General features: G+C 38.0%; 2 protein-coding genes across 2 annotated transcripts; one reads left to right on the top strand and one right to left on the bottom strand.

Annotated features, from left to right (window-relative positions):
- Positions 1–5644: 5644 nt before the first annotated feature.
- Positions 5645–7996, bottom strand: LOC135698100 (E3 ubiquitin-protein ligase TRIM37-like). Its single transcript, XM_065217952.1, has 4 exons — positions 7091–7996; positions 6847–7038; positions 6274–6564; positions 5645–6214 (listed from the first exon to the last, which is right to left on the bottom strand). Exons 1-4 carry the CDS (start codon positions 7876–7878, stop codon positions 5782–5784), a joined length of 1704 nt encoding a protein of 567 aa, XP_065074024.1. The 5' UTR covers positions 7879–7996; the 3' UTR covers positions 5645–5781.
- A 7461-nt stretch (positions 7997–15457) lies between these two features.
- pall (pallbearer) lies at positions 15458–17264 on the top strand. The gene is made up of 2 exons (XM_065217951.1): positions 15458–15688; positions 15757–17264. Exons 1-2 carry the CDS (start codon positions 15575–15577, stop codon positions 16810–16812), a joined length of 1170 nt encoding a protein of 389 aa, XP_065074023.1. The 5' UTR covers positions 15458–15574; the 3' UTR covers positions 16813–17264.
- Positions 17265–17306: the final 42 nt, after the last annotated feature.

Below are 17306 nucleotides of genomic sequence, written 5' to 3'. Positions count from 1 at the left end.
TATCCAGTATACATGGCATTTACTCGCATATATACGATTCGTTTGTGATTTGACAACGAAAAATGCTATGTTCATATTGGAAAAAAAAGGAAAATGTCTCACATTGGACAGACCTCAGGGAATTTCCGTGTAAATCCGGTGTGACTTATGGAATTGAGATCATTTTTCGATTATTTACAGGGTGTTTGGTTTGAACCGGTAAAAAATTGAGAGCCAAATGAACAACAAAATTGATGACAGCAAAATAATCCGGGACGGAAAGGTTACAATGAATTCCACAATTTTTGTGACAGCACATCAGTCCCTTCGCGATTTTCGCAACATCATTTAATGTTTCCGCGATTTTCGCGACTGAAAGTTCAAATCCGCGACAAATCCGCGAAAATCACGAAATCCGCGAAATTCGCGAAATCCGCGCCTGTTGTAACAGCCCTGAAATTTGCTCTTGAAATTGGCGTTGACGAGAGCTCTGTAACTCTTTACTCCTATGGAGAAATCTCATATGTAACTGTCAGTCTATGTGTGAAACATGGCGGACTTTTTCTTATTCTTTCACTCCAACGCAAAACCCCATAAGGAACTGTCAAAATGTGTGTGAAGAAACGTCACTTCGGGACTGGTGTCAAGGCGAATAAACATCAAAACGAAAACAAACCCTATGCTTGCACGGTAACAGTCAAATACCCTTTTATGAGTAAAAGTTAACCCATTTTAAATAAAGTGGCTTTACTTATTAATGAGTAATTTATTTTAACAACAATGAGTTTCTGCTAACAGTAACTAACAGTTACTACTTAATTGGTATAATAAGTTACTCATTAATTAGTAGTGCCACTTATATTGACAATGGGTTCACTTTTACTCATAAATGGACGTTTGATTCTTACCGTGCACATGACAGTATACGCTAGTGTGTGTAAAATAATATTATTAGTATAGTGTTTGTGAGATCCTGCTTGGAGAACTCAATATACACAAATCAGTGCCAACATTTCAAGGAAGCGTAAATTCAGGGAAAACATGTCAGAAGGGTCTAACTCGAAACGTAAACAATTACTTGGATCGTCGGTTTTTTGAGAATGAAAACACACACTAACTAAATAATCTGACAGAACAATGCTTGTTCTATGAGCTGGTGTAGTGAGATTCCGTGAGCGTGTAGTCATTCAAGAGAAATCGACGTTCTAAGTTATTGTTTACGTTTCGAGATATACCCTTCTGACATGTTTCCCCTAAATTAATATGGACCAACAGGCAGCGTTGCCAGTATTCCAGATTTATCTGGATTTTCCAGATTTTTAGTCGTCTTGCCAGATACACAGACAGACCACGCATGTTTCCAGATTTTTCAAATATGTTCCAGATTTTCCCAGATTTTTTAACATGATGCTTTAAAAATATCACTGCAAATGATTTACCCTCTAATAAAAAAAAATCTAACTTGCTACTTTAATCAAAGATGAATACTAAGATGACATGTTTCCCCTAAATTAATATGGACCAACAGGTCTGTGCAATAAAAAGGGAGGAAAAAAGAAAAAAAGTGGCGTAATTGCTTTTGTAAACAATGGCTTTAGCCGTCGATTTCTCGCAAACAAAAGCCCACCCCTCTAAATTATTAATGCTAGCTGGGACAGGAAACATTCTTCTACCTGCTGGTGTCATTCATTTTCATGAGTGAGCTTTCATTCGCGAGAAATCGAAGACGAAAGTCATTGTTTACACTGAAATGTATAACACGGCAAAAGCAATAAATAGTGAAATAAAGTGAAATAGTGAAAAGCAACAGTACATTTTTTGCAAAACCATCGTCCAGAACAAAACAAAACAGCCAGCACACGGGCGGTCGTGTATTTTTACATTACAAGCAAACGGCGGAGATAGAGAATAGGAAAAATCTGGATCAACAATAGAAAAGGGCCCTTCAGCATTTGTAAACAAACCGTTCCAAAGCCCATTCCTCACAAATCGAAGCCCACCCACACAAACCAACACCATCATCGTGTAGATAGAAGTTTCCCCTATCCGATGATGGTGTTGGTTTGCGTGAGTGGCCTTCGCTTTGTGAGTAAAGGGCTTTGGAACGGTTTGTTTACAAATGCTGATGGGCCTTTTTCTATTGTTGATCCAGAAATGTCGTAGCCCATTATTTTTCAAACAGTTTATTGAAATTACATTTTAGCTGCAAGCTTGCGTTTGACAGTAAATTATTAACATCTAAGCTTATGAGTGGTTAGTGTTCGTTCTTATTTTATAATTCAATGCAATAAACATCCAATAAATGCTATAATTAGCCAGAAATCAGCAAAATTCCACATAACATTAATTTATGGTCTTGTCTGCTTCATTGTGTGCAAATGTTCTGTCGCCTGCAGAAAACAGTTTAGAAATGTCATGACATTTTTTCCGCTTGCCAGTTTGTGTTTGTGCGTCTTCTCTACACTCAAAAAAATATACGCATCAATCCTATGTGTGGAACTTTATAGATTGCTGCAATCGATGTTTCCAAGTATGATGTATAACGTTTTACACATAGGAAGGTTAATCACAAATCCATGTTGGTTCTATGTGTGCATATTATAGATTTTGTATACTGTAGAAGTAGAATCTATCAGATGTAACGAATGCACACTAATGATTTTTTCATTAGTGTTCATGTTAATCATTAATTAATTGAATCTATGAAACACGTCATAATTATATTTTAAGTAATTTAAATGTTATATGGCAAAAATATGATTCATAATTGTTATATGACTTAATGCATATTAGGTAATTTTCATTTGTTTTCATTTAAATAAGGAAACACGAGTAGGAGGAGTAACGTCTTCATAAATTCCTATTTTACTATTGTTTTGGAGTCAAATTAAATCCTTGTGCGTTCATTTTTTGCATGAAGTTGCATCATGTTTCAGAGCGTTTGAAAACCAAATGGGTCCTTGTAGTGCGGAAACTTTTTCGAAAGCATTAGTATAAAATTAGCGTTGCAAAGTAATTCTTTCCGTTTCGGAAATGTTTCAGACCATTTATCCAAAACAACACTCCATGGCTGCCTGTTCAGAAGTAGCCAATCCATAGCCTCATGAACGGCTGATGACTCTTGAACCGCATCTTCAATCCGTTTTTGCTTTGCCAGGAATGGATCTTCTGCTTTCTCTTGGATTCGCTTCTTCTGTTTCAAATTGGTAATCTTGTTGTAGAGTTTTCCGCTAGAATTCTTCTCACCATTGCGGGGAACAAAGTAATCCTCCTACAAATGTAAATAGGCATTTAATAAAAAAAAATAAACCCCACAATTGCAGGAATTACCTTTGTCTCGTGCTTAAGACAACATACGGTTGCATCCGCATAAGATTCCAGAATTTGTTCAATCGATTTAAGTCCGTGCTTGATGTGATGATCAGCAATAATTCCTGTTGGTTCATTTTGACTGGTTTCCGAGAGAGGACCCTTTTTCACTCTTTCCAGGATGACTTCTCCAGATAACGAAGTACTTAGCAATTTCTCCAGTAAAGCCGGATTGAAATGTTCCACTTCCTTGGTCACAACAACCGGTGGGCAGGTATATTCTTCTCTGATTGGTGTCTCGATGTTTACACGGGTTTCTTCTGTGGGTACCAGTTGTATGGATGGACTGAACACGGGGTTTACGCTTGAAGGAATTACTGTTGGTTCTGCAGGCACTTCTTCATCGACTGGATGACTTTTGTCATCTCCGTCCTGTGTGATCTGTTTTACGTCGATTGCTGGGTTGCAATTCTCACTTTCTCCAAGATCAGAAAATGTTTCGTTATCCACACATTCAATGACTTCAAAACTAAAGATTTCATATCCCTAGAAAATATTATTTTATTACAAAGATATAAATGTTGTATAATATTTTATAATTTACCTTTTGCGATCTCCATTGAAGTAGCCTTTGGAAGATTTCATCAAAATTCCAGTTGATGGATGATGTGGATAAGACTAATGTTCACTCGTCTAGAGTAACCGTTGATAATTCACTCACCGAAAGGTCGTATGCTGGTATCGAAAAAGAGTAAGAAATTCATGTTTCATTTGTGGGTTTGGAACTTATACTTTTCTTATGTTTTTCACGAATTACAGCTAATCCACGCAAATGAACAACACTGAGAGCAAAGGAGAATCGCCTTTTGCAGCTGATGTTCTTGATTTGGATAAAAAAAATTTGGATTTGCGTCGGTTATTGGCCAGCAAGTTCAGAGAATTCTTAACGACGAGGAAAAAGTGCGAGAAAATAATTGCATTTACCTTTGCACAGCTCCAAAAACTCAACAGGTTGTTCCAATTTGCCTAGAATAGCCGCTTCCAGCTCCTGCGGTCTCCATTCGTATATTGTATTGAAAATGGCTTCAGCCGATTCACTTGATGTTTCGTGCAATGAATGCCGGTTCAAGATTTCCTCCGCGGATATGGAAAACATTGACTCCAGATCTGTAAAAAAAAACAGCTGTATGCACTTCTATGTACTTGACCAGTTATTCATTTGATAATTACCTTCGAAAATATTGATTATTCCGGCGGGAACATTTAAAGTTTCAACGAACACCTTAGCAATGTCACACGATTCTGCCATTTTTTTCCACTTTTCTATAATTTAGGTACAGTTTCCTGTTCTGACTAGCACTGTATACAATATAAACATTGGTATTATGTGTAAACATGGTTAAATTATTGCAAAGCGCTTTTGATTAATAAACGTCATTGGATACCCCATTGCAAAATAAAAGGCGCATGATTGACTTGATAACCTGCGCACATTGGGCTTATGAGTGAGACTAATGGGAACTATATGCGGATAATAGTTTTTAATGGTGACCGAATAAAATCAATGAAGTGATGTTAACCGTTATCTTATGTGTATAATCTAATAAGAATAACGTTTAATATATTTCCAGTGTATGGTCATTGCGCAAAGTATCAAATGTTAAGGGAAAAACGTTAAACTCCAGTACTCGTGCCACCACTGGACTGAAAAGAACGTAAAAATGCGAGTAAATATTGTGCAGTACACGTTTAGTGCATATTCTACAAATAAATAATCGCTATTACGTAAAATACTAATAAGGGGAAATGGATGTAATGTCGGCCTAAATGCCCTAATTTGGCCCCATACATAAATTCAGCAATCGACAAAATTTTCAATAGCGACCAAAAATATCCATTAGTACCGCCCCAATGACTCGTTAATCTCGATAAAATTGATAAATAGCAGATTTTGAACGATGGGCCCAATCTTAGATCCATAGACCAACATTAGAGCCATTTCCCCTATTACACAAAATGTCGTTAATGCATTTCAATTCATCAATACGTATCCCCACGTACAACCAGTAATTAACTTGCTAAAAACTAGCGAAGTCAGCCATACTTATTAATAATTTTGTTATAAAGAAATATTTCCCTGACTTTGAATGAAATTCCCTGATTTTCCAGGTTTTTTTCAGGTAGTCGACACCCTGTTATTTCTGACATACACTTACAATGAATCAACTTTGACAGACACATGGTGGTTAACACAGTTCCAGACTACCCCCACCCCGTCTTGAGTTACGTAATATTTGAATGGGCCCTGAACGAACCACTCCAAGAACAAGTGGATTTGATGTGAAAAGGCTTTTATTAGCTACTGGTATTAATTATCAGAATATACATAAGGAAAAAAAATAGAATGTAATAGTAGTTAAGTATCAGGGTCAAAGATGATAAAATATACTGCTGCGAAAGGCATGGTGATTCAAGTTGAACGATTCGGAACCTTTACTTCCACTTCTTATTCTGTACACCGAATCTGAAACCGATAGCTCCCTTCCGGACAAAGCCCGAATTATCGGCAAAAACCCGCGACATCCTAACGAATGGGCACCACCCGAGCCGAAGGTTTAGATTGAACTTATCAGTGCTGCACTTCTGAATGGAGTAATCGCTATCTTTGTTAACCAGCTGCACATAGTAGCGACGTCGTAGTGTTGAAGTCTTCTTCTTCAACGGTGAACACAGCTTCAAGAATACGCCAATGTACGATTCCGCACAGTTCCGATTAGCTTTCACCCGCTCGACGTACAGACGCCAGGATCGTCCGCTGAAATCCTTAATCATGTGTGACTTGATTTGCAACATATCCGTGTTGCTCTGCTCCGGGAATTGCAGCTTCTCCAGTGGGATTCGTAGATATCCAACGGAATACTGCTCACTGTAAAATCAATACCATGACCATGACAATCTAATTTTAAAATTACCGAAGCAACTTACGAATCCGCTAACTTCGCAACGACACGATTGTGCTTATCATCCAGTTCGATCTTTTGCCTCTTGAGATCCAAGAAGTTCAACGTAAGAGCTTCACGTTCAACCATTATGTTCCACGGACGTATCCAAATACTAACCGACACCTCGTCGGACTCGGATATGAATCCTGGTTCTTTTAGTTTGTCCATTTCTATCAAATCGATATGACAGTTGGTAGATTGCGTATCTTGCATCACACGCAGGGTGTTCCGAAGGTCGGTGTTAAAAATTTCCACAAACAGTTGAAATGGCAGGCTGAAAGAAAATAACAGAGCCACACTGTTTTCACTGAAGGTACACTTGAGAGCGCTCTCGAGTACACCTTCAGTGAAAACATAGAGTGTGGCTCTACGGTGCGGAGCTTTTGCATTTTGATAGGAAGATTGATAGCATTAAACTTTCTATTTTACGATGGGTTAACTGAAAATTCAACTGGATTTTACGTTAGCATTCTACCTATTATTATAAAAAGCAATGAAAGCACCAAAAGGACGATCCATAACTGGCAGTAACTGCAAGTAGACTGCGTTGTAATACCTATGCTTCAACGACTGCTTCTGGGAAAAGTCAACGGTCAAATGTTTCCCCTTGAAAACACGAACTGTCCAGAATGTCTCGCTGCTATCGGACACGTCTGCACTGCTGATAAGATCGTACTTAGGATCTTCCAGGTAACGGGAAAAATTCTCCAGTACAATCAGAACCATTCGACACTGGGGGATCATCGAACTGAAATACAAAAATAATTAGAAAGTGTAGTTCTATCTACTAGGTTACTTACGACTTATAATCATGATAACCGATCGGCGGCGGACACAAGGCTTGAGAATTAGGAACCAGATCGGCAGCTTCTAGCTCAAGTTCCTCCTTCTTGGCAATAAATTCATGTTTGGCCATACCGTCGATCTTGCCCCGCAACTCCTCGAAGTGCCGTATCTTGTTCACCGGGGCTTCCTTCCTCAGTTTGCACAAACTCAGCTTCATATCCTTCCATTCAACAGTATCCGCTTTAGCTGTATTCATCAGCTGCTCCAATTGGAGATAAATCGTTTCCTCGGTCTTGCAAATCAGCTCCTCGTTGAACCTCGTTGTATCGACGACGACCTGGAACTTCTCCAGCACATCGCCCACATCATTCAGCTTCCCATTGGTATCCGTTCGCTTTTCACGATACACTACATCGAAATCGTCAATCTGATGCCGCTTGTGATCCGTTGCATTTAAGAAGCACCCGCTGCAGATGCGCGTTCCGCAAGTCAGGCAGAACAGATTCAGCTCCTGGTCGTGTTCCATGCAGCTATCGATCTTTCTCTTGACTTCCCCCACGCAAACCGGACACATTGTACGGGGCGTGAACGAAAGCCAAACGTCGAAACACTTCCAGCAGAAGAACTTCTGGCACTTGGTACAGCTTACCGGATTTTCCACTAATTCCTTGCACGAACTGCACTCTCCCTCTCCCTGCGATGGGGCCGGCAGCGTTGCGACGTTGGTTGGTTTTGATTCTTCAGCAGCTTCCACCGGAGACTCCATCTTGAAACGTTTGCTGCGACGTGTCGGTTGGGACATGACCTGTTGAACAACGGAACCGAAAATAGTTTACGTGTTTGAACACGAATCACGGAATGTACGCGAGCGATTGTCTAGGATTGCCTGGATGATTTTTCTTTGGAAAGATGAGGTCGGTCGTCGTCTTCACTACACTGAAACAAATCGACATGTACCGTTTACTGGATCCATCTTATAACATAGCAATGTCAGCAGATTTATTCATTCTATGTGATGATTGATAGATTCCATTGTATTATCACTTTAAAACTATGACTGCGATATGGAATGATTTCTATCGTAATTTCACATACTTTGTACTTGATAATACTTTGCTTCGAACGTGGTTAGCGATAGGTAAAAAGTATATGAATACTGTCTGATATATTTCATGGTGAAAAATTGTTGATATGTCATGTTGATATATGTGAGAACAGACATCTAGAAAGTAATGGAAAATCATATAAGTTTGCATTATTAGAAAATTCAGTACAATATACCTGTTTTCATGATGAATATTGCTCACTAAAAGATATATCTTATAAGATAATCATGTATATTTTATTGAAGTTGCTTTTAACGATTTTTGACGTTTGTTGATATGTCGCGTGTAAACAGACATGTAGAAACTATTGGACAGTCATTTAACTTTGCAGTATAGGAAAACATGTATATCTCATATCTCATTGGAATAGCTTCCTTTGATTTTTGAGGTTTAAAGATTGTAAACAGATTTATCCCAATCATTATATAGTCATATAGATTTGCCTTTTAAGAAATCCAACAGCAAACATTTGTTTTGGCATGTTTTTCTGGGATGAATATCGCTCAAAATAAAATACATCTTACATGATTGCTCTTCATAAATTATTGAAACAACTTTCAACGATGTTATCGTACACTCATTAAAATGATTAGTTGATATTGTTGATATTGTAAATATTGCTAACAACATTGTTTCATAAGATAAGGGGTTCCGGAAAAGAATGTATTGAGACTGAAAAAAAAATTATTCTACTGCAATATTTACTTTGCTGTGATTCTAATTGTAAGCCTTCTATACGGCTAATTAAGATTCCAGCCCTAGTACTCGAACTTCATGAACCAGTTCCATCAACTCATATAATTTAGTCGTTGTTTTATTGCACACAGGCGCATTAAGAAAGATTTGAACAAACGACACCACCGAAACGGAACATAAATTTGTCAGTGCTATTTGCCTTCACTCTAGCAAAACGAGCATAAAGTTGCACTACATTCCATGTCGGGAGAGCTGTTCTTACTTCATGCTAATTGAACGAGCTCAATCTTGAAGTCAGCCGTGGCCCAGTGGAATCGAGCGCAAACATCGAAAGCATCACACTTCAACAGTTCTTGATCGAATCCCAAATCAGCTACAATAAAAAAAAGACACAACTGTGAAAGCTCCCACTGCCTGATGTTTATTTTTCGATTTATTTTTAGAAATCGATTAAATATATGTGTCAAAAGAAGAAGTAAATTTCATGTGATTTTCACATAAACTTTACTTCGATTGATTTATGACACATATATTATATTGTGGTGAAACGTAAAGCTTATGCTTATGGGTTTCAAATCCATTTCAGTTAATTATTATAATTTGACTGATTTTCATTTATCATATGACGATCACATAAAAGTTACCAAATTATCAGCATTGTAAATGTATCAGATATTCATATAGAATTTACCTGACACATTTTCAATAATATTATTTTCAATGGATTATCTTATAGCGCAAATTTATTAGATTTCCACATAACAGGAATATGTCAAATTGGTTCAGTGTAGAGTCGGTGTATAATGAGTCACGCCAAGAGTGAAGCCAACTTTAAGTCTACCTATTGAACTGTCAAACCGGCTACCTATCGCGCAAAGTACACAAACATTACGATGCTATGAAAGATCCACGAAAGGTATTGCAATAAAATATAAAATATAATTGAAGAAATGATCATAAACACGCAGTGAGCAATAAATTGTCATGGGATACGTGTGGTAATGATCACTTATGAGAATTTCTACTATTTTTGGTTAGGATAATTTGACTAAATCACTGATATTATGATTTACTAAAGCCGCTATATTTTTTTCTCGCTGGAAGTCATTTGAAGTTGATGTAGAGTTCAACTGTTTTTCTCTTGGCGTGACTCACACGGTTATCACAACAAACTCTCTTATGACTATAAAGTACACTCTTTCTTTGGAAAATGGGACTACCCAATAAAGGAGTATACTGTTTTTACTCTCTTTTGCGTAAATTGAATGTACGTTAGAATCTGCATACTTTTTACACCACATAGTAAACTTAAAAATGCGTAGTTTTGACACCCCGAACAAAGTATAAATGCGTAATTTATACTCCCACATGTATAGTTAAATGCATAGTTTTTACAATGAAAAAAAAATAATACCTACGATAAAACAAATTTCAAATATTGAATAAAAATGCACAAGAATTTTAACAGTAATATTTATTTATTTATTTATTTAATTAAATGTATAAATCCTTTCTAGATTTAATTAGCATCAATCGTCTCACGCATTTGATTACAAAGTTTATTAACTGAGAGTCGTGAACTGCTCATTTTTACTTTATAGCTAAGTATTTCAACTAATTCAGTCAGCTTTATCAATGTAGCTGGTACCTTGTAGTTAAAAACACTGAAAATTTTTACAAATGTATCTACTGCTTGGACTGAACTAGTACCCAAGGAAAAAATATGGCCCTCAATGAACATCATGTAGACGTTTCCCTGGTTAACAATGTGGGGAGGCACCGGCGCATTATGCAGAACTGTGTACGCTGCATATTTTCCCATTTGTATAGCTAACGCCGAAGGGGATTCCTATTGATAAAAAGGTAACGATATTAATTTTGCAAAATAGCAAAATATTAAAAATACTTACACCAATCCATCGAATCAGCGGTGCTGCCAACTAACTCCTCCTCGATTCCCAATGGCATCACATTTGGCGGTTTTCTAACGCCTTTTCTGGACAGTTGTCCCATGATTCGGAGGCATCCGCGGACGTGATCTACATTTTACCAATACATTTTGAAAATGATGATCGAAGAATATTTCAAAAAGTAGAAGTAAACAAAATAATGACCCTTTGTAGAACCTTAATTGAACTACATTATCGTCTACAGCGAGATTTTTAGCACTTAGAAATTTCTTTAAGAGACTGAAAACAAAACGCTGATAGATGCTCAACATATTAATGGAATGTTCCATAAATAACTTGATTTTGGTTTCAGTAAGTGAAACATCAGATCGAACTGCAGTGATGAAAGCTGAAGCGATTCCCATCAGCCCTTCTCGTGAAATGGATTCCGTAAAATAATGAGGATTCGTTATTCCTTCCTTAGGCAGGGAAACCACTACGTCTTCAGTTTCCGTTTCCATCGCTTCCGGAGGATTAGTGAACTCCAATTTTGGCGGTGTGAGGGGCTGATGGTGGTTCACTATGTGATCTTTGGGCCGTTTGAAGCACGTAAAAATAGTACCACAATCGCCACACCGAAAAGGAACTGCATTCTTTGAGCTGGTCTTCATCTTGTGGTATTTTTTAATGTGTGTTCTCAATTGTTGCACACAACCTGATATGCGTAAATTGCATCCGGCCACAGGGCAGGGGAGACCTTTTTTATTTGGTTAAAATTTGCTTGACCATAAAAGTAAATGCTTTAATTACCTGCCAGTGTCGTGAATACGTCCTGTTCTAAAGTTTTTGATAGTTCCTCCATTTTCCGCTGACACTTCCACAAATATAATCCGGGAACTGAATTAAAACACTGCTTTTCCAATGAAAGCTGTTTGGAAAATGGCGGCATGTCACGGCGTCGAGCGCGGCGTAAATTTTCTTTTCTCAGCGGGAATACTTTTTACACATTTGTGTAAAACATAGTCATAAAAGGAGTATTCTAGAATTACCGTGCATTATACACCGACTCTAGTCTTCCCACCGATCCTCCGCTGATTTTTTTTCATATGAGTGGTACTAGATTGAAATACACTGAGCTAAATCTGAAGCTAAATCTGTTTGTCGTTGACGGCCGAAAAATCCATCTCAAATTTGAGTCAACAATCAATACGAAACTAATTATTTTAAATGGATTTATGACCATCAACCCGGGGGCAACTTGACAAGTCCAGTACATTTCCAGTGTACTCCGAAAATTTGGTGCTGGTGGTTCTGTCAAACTCACAAATTTCAGAAGTGTTATCTGAATAGGGCGAATGCAGATATGTAAACAAAGTAAATAAAATACTGAACATAAAAACGATGACCATATAGGCCATATAGGTAACTCTAATACGGTACTATCATAGAGGTAACTCTAAGACCACTGGGTCCCGAAGAAAATCATTATTATTTTTGGCTCACTCAGTACCAGAACAACGGTCCCAAGCAGTCCCAAGCTATTAAACTCACCCCTGCATGTTCTGCATGAATCCACACACCCCTGATGTTATCTGTCAAACTTTCATAGCGAATCAAAACAAACATAGTGTAGTAATAGAATTTCAACTAGAATAGGGTACGTTAATCGTTTGCTTGGGACCAATAGGCTACTAAAGTGGTGAGCCAATTTAAAATCGTTAGTTTCGTATTGATTGTTGGTACTATCCAGCTTTCCATGCTCGGTAATGGCGGCCTGTTTGTACACACAAAAAACAAAAAAATGTTTTAATAAAAATAATGCCATTTCAAATTAAAAGTTTCCTAAATTTCGTAATTTTAACAACGAAAATATTCAAAATAAAAGTTAATTTTTTGGTTTGAAAGTGTTTCTTTCAGGTTCGACTTGTAATTTTAAAAGTGCATTTTTTTTAAATGAAAGTTGTTCAACTGTCAAAAATACATTTTCTAGGTAAAGTTTTTGGCAGCACTGGACCTCGTTTTGCCGCTTAATTTGGCTTGACGTCAGATGAGTCACGAAGAGCGAGGAAAAGTGGGGAATGACAATAATTTTCCTCCATGGAAAATAATAATCGCATCAGGTAAGCGATCAAATTTAAGAACAATAGTAGAGTTTAATTAGAGATTTTTATTAATTTCAGATAAACCGAAACAATAGTCATCTGCGAGCGGACGAGATGGCTAGGAATGAAAGTGAGTGTTCGACGACTACTACAACAGTAGATGTTAAAGGTATATAACAATATTTAATTAATATTCCACAGAAACCCTCACCGAAAACGGTCTAATTTGATACCTTCCTTCCGCTATCCACTGCCGTAAAATCTCCACCGGTAAACAATGACGCTGCTGACAATGCTGCAATGTGACATCACCATGTACCTGTTACTGTAGCAGGTTTACTCAATGCGAGAATAGCTCCAAGACGCAATAACGTAAACATAAACAAAGATAACAATAACAATGTAAAAAAAATGGATCTTATCCTATTGAAAAATAATATATATATATATATATATATATATATATATATATATATATATATATATATATAATATAATATTTATCCACTAAAATTAAAACCAAAATATTTTTTTTTGCCAAATAAATATTTTTTTTAATATTTTAGTTTAAATTCAAAATGCCCATTTAATTTTAACTATGCCACATTTTCAAGTCAAGAATAATCCACCATTAATTTCAACACTAGTATATTTTTCATTTGACAGTTCTACAATTCATTTTGAAAATTTGAACTTTTAAAAGTATCGAGTGGACAACTTTTGAATTGACGGTTGGTTGACTTTTATTTTGAAAGCTAACCGCTTTCTACCAAAAAGAACCAATGCAAACTTTTAAATCTACCAATGGTTTTTTTAAATTTTATAAACGACTTTTCTTTGTGTGTATGAATAAATGTATCCTTCACTGTGCTTTTTGACACTATCTGGATGTTCGAATTTCAACCCCTTCCCTTTCCCTCTCCCAGGAACAGAAGAAAATAGAACAACATACGCCCTCAAGTTAGTGTCAAAAAGCACAGTGAAGGATACATTTATTCATACAAACAGGCCGCCATTACCGAGCATGGAAAGCTGGATAGAATTTCGACTAGAACGGGATACGTTAACCGTTTGCTTGGGACCAATAGGTTAGTCAAGTAGTGAGCCAATTTAAAATCGTTAGTTTCGTATTGATTGTTGTTGACTGGGTCCCGAAGAAAATCATTATTATTTTTGGCTCACTCAGTACCAGAACAACGGTCCCAAGCAGTCCCAAGCTATTTCACTCACCCCTGCATGTTCTGCATGAATCCACACACCCCTGATGTTATCTGTCAAACTTTCATAGCGAATCAAAACAAACATAGTGTAGTAATAGAATTTCAACTAGAATAGGGTACGTTAATCGTTTGCTTGGGACCAATAGGCTACTAAAGTGGTGAGCCAATTTAAAATCGTTAGTTTCGTATTGATTGTTGATACAACCATAGAGGTAACTCTAAGACCACTGGGTCCCGAAGAACATCATTATTATTTTTGGCTCACTCAGTACCAGAACAACGGTCCCAAGAAGTTTCAAGCTATTTCACTCACCCCTACATGTTCTGCATGAATCCACACACCCCTGATGTTATCTGTCAAACTTTCATAGCGAATCAAAACAAACATAGTGTAGTAATAGAATTTCAACTAGAATAGGGTACGTTAATCGTTTGCTTGGGACCAATAGGCTACTAAAGTGGTGAGCCAATTTAAAATCGTTAGTTTCGTATTGATTGTTGGTACAACCATAGAGGTAACTCTAAGACCACTGGGTCCCGAAGAAAATCATTATTATTTTTGGCTCACTCAGTACCAGAACAACGGTCCCAAGCAGTCCCAAGCTATTTCACTCACCCCTGCATGTTCTGCATGAATCCACACACCCCTGATGTTATCTGTCAAACTTTCATAGCGAATCAAAACAAACATAGTGTAGTAATAGAATTTCAACTAGAATAGGGTACGTTAATCGTTTGCTTGGGACCAATAGGCTACTAAAGTGGTGAGCCAATTTAAAATCGTTAGTTTCGTATTGATTGTTGGTACAACCGAGGGGCGCTAAGATGTTGATATTTGCTAATTCAAACACATTTATTTAAAATAGATCCAGTGCTCAAAAATTGATAAAATTAAGGATATCGGTTCTATTTGACATGCAGATTACGAATATTCAATAGCCTCAATACCCCTAGAGAACCCAATTTGTGGTTGAATTAAATGTTAAGAATCAAGAAGCACGCCGGAATAACAAAAAAGCTATTCCCAAAATAAATTTCCTTTAAAAATTCTTATATTCGCATTTTATACATTTGGCCGGATAAAGCATTTTTATGATAAGCTTGTATTTTCTCTTTTTATACCGAGCTATGCGTCGGTCAGGAGATTTGCGATTTAGCGTAACTTTTAATCTATTTAGTTTGGTTGCATCATTCAAACCGATGGACTTAAGTTGTTATGAATTTCAATGACCCATCTCGAACTAATCTAGTACCGCACTGTTGCTCAATTTTTCACCTGTTCCTTTGTTCCTGCTTCTTGTGTCGTCTGTCAGTGTCACAAGAGAACAAAAAAAAAAAAGGATTAACGTTTTGTTTTTTCTCGCGTTTTCTCCTCTTGGCTGGTCGTACGTTTTGTATCCACAGCCAAGGAAAAAGTTTGAACTATTTTTCGCATTTTTTGGAGCCAAAACCATCCGGAAAACATCCTGTAAGCGGACCACCGTAATGTTCACCAGCGAAGAAATCCCGCGGGGGATAAATTTCCTTGACCTTCCGGACTGTATGATCGAGCAGTTCTTCGAGTTCCTCAGCTACGACGAAATTGCCAAAAAGCGAATTGTGGGTCAGGTTCTTTTTTAAACACTACCCAGCTTCTAATCCAATCCGATGTTTATGATTCTTTTTAGATTTGCAAAAAGATCGACCGCGTTTGCCAATCGTTGCTGAATCGAGGTTTCATGAAGATGATCAAAAGGCACAATGCCAACCTGAAGGCCATCAAGTCGCAGCTGCCGAGACGGGAGTCGGAGCGAAGGAATCACCCGCTAGCGAAACATTCGGACATACTGACCTGTATCGAGACGAGGATTTCAATGTTATCGATGACATATTCCAAGTACATTGATAAGGATCTGTGCTGCTTCATTCCGGGGAAGGTGATAGACGAGGTGTTCAACATACTGAAGTTGATCGAGAGCACTTCGAAGCCGTTGAGAGCTCACGAGGTTTTGCAGGAACTGAGGGACATTTCTTCGATGGCGATCGAACATTTCGACGAGAATATTGCTCACAGACTGAAGCGAATCATGGGAGTGCACCACCCGAGTGGAAGCCACCTCCCGTTTCCCACTCCCGGATTCATCCAGAACGAGGTTGTACTGCCCTGTGATGTAAACGGGGAAAAATTGATTCTCCCCACATTGACTCCAATTTCACCGCATAAAGCTTCCCCGCAGCAGCTATACTGTCACCAAAGCTCATCGGCTTGCAGTGCAAGTCGAATCAACAATGCTTCGATTGCCCGGATTACCAACAAATCCCGCAAGATGAGGCTCACCATCAACAAGCTGGTTGGGGCCATGCAAAGCTCGAAGACTCTGATGAAGCAAATGCGTACGCAAATCATGCGCAACTGCGTCGAAATCAAAGATCTTCGCCGTCGTCTCGAGGAGTCGGAAACCAAAAACCGCGAACTGATTGCCAACATAAATCAGCTCGCCTTCGGGGTGCCCTCGAGTTCGGAGCTGGCTTCCGGACCGTCGGCATCGTCATCCAAGACGACAAGTCGGGCGGTTGCTGCTCGTAATATCCAACCTCGGTCGGCGACAATTATACTGAAACGGGTTCTGGCAAACGCAGAAGATCATAACGTTCCGGTGGCTTCCAGTTCTACAGCGTCTCCGGGGGAAGGCGACGAACCAACGCCGGGAAGTTCCAAGCGAACCAGACTCGGCCAGGATTAACTGAAGCTATACTAATCTCTCTCTCTATTATATTGCATAACCCCTTGATGAATTTACGGTACGTAGCAAACATGGAACTCAACCTTTTTTTTTTTCGTTGTGCCGTTTCAGTTTTATGTTCCTCCTGTCGGTTAGTTTTCTTTTGAAGTTCTAGAATTTAGTGAGCATCGTATACTGCGCAATTCGAAGGTCGACTCAATTACGATTAAATTTAGAGAAACTAGTGTAAACTATAATAATTATACCTAACCGTTAGTGAGATAGTGAGATCTGCTAAGAGATAGAACGAGTTGGAGATACTCAGAAACGCATCGAGACTGGATGTGTTAGTTGAACTCTAACCAAGAAGCGCTAAATTACTAAATACGCACCTGCTGTCCGTGAATTCACTATTTCTTTTCTTGTCATACTGAATGTTGTTTCACCGCGCGTAATACTGCATAAGAAATATACATACCTTCATCAAATATACCAATCTTAAAAAGGCTTGTGGA

This window comes from Ochlerotatus camptorhynchus, unplaced genomic scaffold, assembly GCF_037179485.1.
Source record: "Ochlerotatus camptorhynchus isolate MF236.1 unplaced genomic scaffold, CSIRO-AGI_Acam_v1.1 ptg000082l, whole genome shotgun sequence".
NCBI lineage: Eukaryota > Metazoa > Arthropoda > Insecta > Diptera > Culicidae > Ochlerotatus > Ochlerotatus camptorhynchus.
The sequence above is the reverse complement of the archived record's forward strand: the minus strand, read 5'-3'. Positions and strand labels throughout refer to the sequence as shown.